The following is a 3,288-nucleotide window of genomic DNA, read 5'->3' on the forward strand; positions in this document are numbered from 1 at the left end:
TCCCTGACTGATTTTTTTAAATTTATTTTTTATTTACCCTTTCTTTGCACATTTGGTAGTGGAGAGTTTCATCCAGCGTTTTTTAAGTGTCACTTAAATTTTGAGACTGTTTTTTGTTTTTTTACCTGGTATCGATTTAGTATCGATACCGAGGCATTAGGTTCTGGTATCGTACCGAAGCCAAAATTGTGGTATCGAGCCATCCCTAGTCCTGGAAGAAGGTGTGGTCGATGTACTTGACTTCATATGGATGAGGCTTTACACGGGCCCTCTTCATCAGGTTAACATACTCTGCTGGGAGATAAACATCCTGGTCCCTCAGACGCCTCTCGATGACGCTGTGAACGAAGTCGCATTCCATCTGAGTATGCCCTTTCTCAAGGTACTTCTGAATGACGACTTTGTTATTCTTCATGGAGAACAGAAGAAGTGCATTGCTTAGAACTGCATTCCGGTTCTGATACCCGCAGCCGTCACTCCACAGAATAAATGTGTCAGGCTCAGTGTGTGCAGAGAGGTAGTCGACAATGCATGAAACAAACTCACTGGCAGACAGGGATCCCTCGCCTTCATGCCAGACATAACATGTGGCACTGTGTGTCAGCATGTTGTACATGGTAAAGTTGTGAACAGCAAGCTTTGTTTTGTAATACAAGGCAGAGGCTTTTAGCTTTAGGCACAAAAGGAGGGCTTGTAAGTCCATACATAAGACCATAGTGTTGTTGCTGACCTTGCTTTTGTCGGACAACTTTTCGGCGCGGGCCTCTTCTTTTTGAAGGAGGTGGTGCTGCCACTCGTCATCAGGTAAGTTGCCGGTCTTGAAAGCACAACAGATGTTGCACTGGTCCTTTTTTGGGTGGTAAAGGCCTAGGTTGAGACGCTTGAACTCATTTGTGAACACTTGCCTTGACAAAGGTGTTACATTCTTCTCTGCAGCAGCACGACAATACACTGCATACAGATCAGCCATCGATTGAAACAGGTTCCAGATACTGTTTGGATGTTGTGGATCTGCAATAGTGTGAGGGCACCTTTGGGAGGTCGTGCAAAAAACTGCAAATGAATTCATGGCCTGCCACTGAACGACGTGCATTGCTGTGTGTTTGTCCCTCTGTCTCTGCTTGCGTGTGTCCCTCCTATGCCCAGTTAAGAGCAGACCACTCGCCTATTCCTAGGGTAGACAAAAACATACTTTTGCAGACGCGTCTTCTCTGCCCACTGACCCGTAAAAAAAACAACAGCGAATTTGATCTTCGGGAATTTTCAGCCCCCCTTCTCCTTTGCACAGGGACCACATCAATTAGACCACGAACATACACTCTCTTCTCCTCCCAGGTCACATTGTTGCCAAAAGTCATTGAAAATCGTACTCCTCTCAGGCTCGCCGATTGCACTGCAGTGATGTTTACCTGACCTGGCACATGCTGCTGATGAACATCTAGGCCCCATAGCCCGTGGCTCCCTCATTGTTTCCTTCTGCTTCTGTTTTCCAATGTATGACTTTCCAACCATTCTTCTTTTCTTGTTGATGACTTTCTTCCAGGTGTTCTCAGCTCTCAGTCTTTTCCTTGGAGGTGCGTCTTCCTCAGCATCTGAGCATGAATGCTCTGCATCCGAGTCCTCATCGCCTCCACCATGGAAAACTTCAAAATACACACACAAACCAAACGTGCATGAATGAATTAGATCTTTATAAATGGTCAACAGTGAGGGCTATAGTTGAAGGACCTTATCCAATTTAATGAGAAAATGTAGAAAAGCATCAAAACAACCCGTGTCAATCTGCACCTACTCTGGAGCCAGCAGTGAGGCCTCCTCTTCCTCCAGACCACCAGAGAAATCTTTTCAAACACATGGTACAATTAGAGTCGTCTTTTTTTATTTACTGTTGTGAAATCCATGTAGAATAGCAGAAAGCAGAAAAGCAAAATGTAGAAAAGCATCAAACCTACCCGTGTCAAACTGCACCTGCTCTGGAGGCAGCAGTGAGGCCTCCTCTTCCTCCAGACCACCAGAGAAATCTTTTCAAACACATCGTACAATTAGTGTGATTTTTATTTTTTTATTTCTATTTTTGTGAAATACATCTGCATTAAAACTCATTCATTTTGGCATGTGAAATCATTATTATCTCTCAGAAATTCACTCTACCAGCATGCACCACTGTATCCTCCGCCACTGTATCCTCCACCACTGTTGCTTCCTCTTTCTCTATTGTTACACTCTCTCCATCAGAGCTCTCACTGTCTATTAGGGCCCTTGCCTGATCATATGGCACATTGACCATCTGACAGAGTTCCTTTAAGGACACAGACATGGTTGCTGCAAAAAATAAAGTAAATAAAGGTCAAATGATCCTTTCACTAAGTTATACGGCATGTTTACGTATGATAACAAGGCAAGAAGCCAGCTAGCTTGCTTAAAGTGATGAACATGACGTAAAAGGTAGCTACTTGTTGAACATGACGGAATGCCTTGACATTGTAAGCTACAATACTGACATAGTACATTAAATTATGTTGTTCCTCAGATGAGTGCCAGAACTAGCGTTAGCGGGGGTCGAGAGATTTTTATTTAAAGAGCAACATGCAGGTTGAATTTATTTCTGAATTAATACTTTAAATTGTCTGCAGAGATATTTTAAAAACGCATATGTAGAAATTACTAATGAAATCTCATTTGATATTGAGATTTTGATGAAAATGTACTAGGCTCTGGAATACGCCTTTCCCGCTATAGAAAAGCGTCATATGACGTAGGCCGAGGTAAATAAAAGAGCTCGCGGTCAGCTTTCTCATTGTTGGGTGTTGGTGTAGTTAGAGCAGTATTGAGAGACAGAAAGTTTTAGATTGAGTTTTAGAGAAGCCATAATGGTAAATTATTGTGTTTGTGCTAGTTGCACGAATTCCAGCCTGTCAGGACATCGTGTCCATCATTTTCCTTTTAGGACAAACAAGGAATTTCGGTCTTGGGTGCGTTTTGTGCAGGTGAAGAGAGCAGACTTCACTGCCGCGTCTGTTACCACACACTCGGTCGTTTGTGGCGCACATTTCACTCCGGAGAATTATCGACCTGGAGATTTGATGGAGTCTTGGATGGGATTTCGGAGTAGGGACCACGTGAGGCTGATTACTGATGCTGTTCCCTCAGTGCACTCGATGGAATCAAGTCCACCGTCAAAGTTTACACCGGATTTTGGCGCAGGCGGGACTGGAGGACCAAGTGCTAACGGTAGCACTTTCCACTGCATGGTACGGTACGGCTCGCGTTAAATGGTATCACTAACTG

General features: G+C 43.8%; 1 protein-coding gene across 1 annotated transcript; it reads right to left on the minus strand.

The window, feature by feature from the left end:
• Positions 1-213: 213 nt before the first annotated feature.
• Positions 214-2,317, minus strand: LOC143741598 (uncharacterized). Its single transcript, XM_077233869.1, has 3 exons — positions 2,152-2,317; positions 1,953-2,021; positions 214-1,643 (listed from the first exon to the last, which is right to left on the minus strand). Exons 1-3 carry the CDS (start codon positions 2,315-2,317, stop codon positions 1,297-1,299), a joined length of 582 nt encoding a protein of 193 aa, XP_077089984.1. The 3' UTR covers positions 214-1,296.
• Positions 2,318-3,288: the final 971 nt, after the last annotated feature.

This window comes from Siphateles boraxobius, unplaced genomic scaffold (genome assembly GCF_051911475.1).
Source record: "Siphateles boraxobius isolate OS27281-9 unplaced genomic scaffold, OSU_SipBor_1 19, whole genome shotgun sequence".
Classification (NCBI taxonomy): Eukaryota; Metazoa; Chordata; class Actinopteri; order Cypriniformes; family Leuciscidae; genus Siphateles; species Siphateles boraxobius.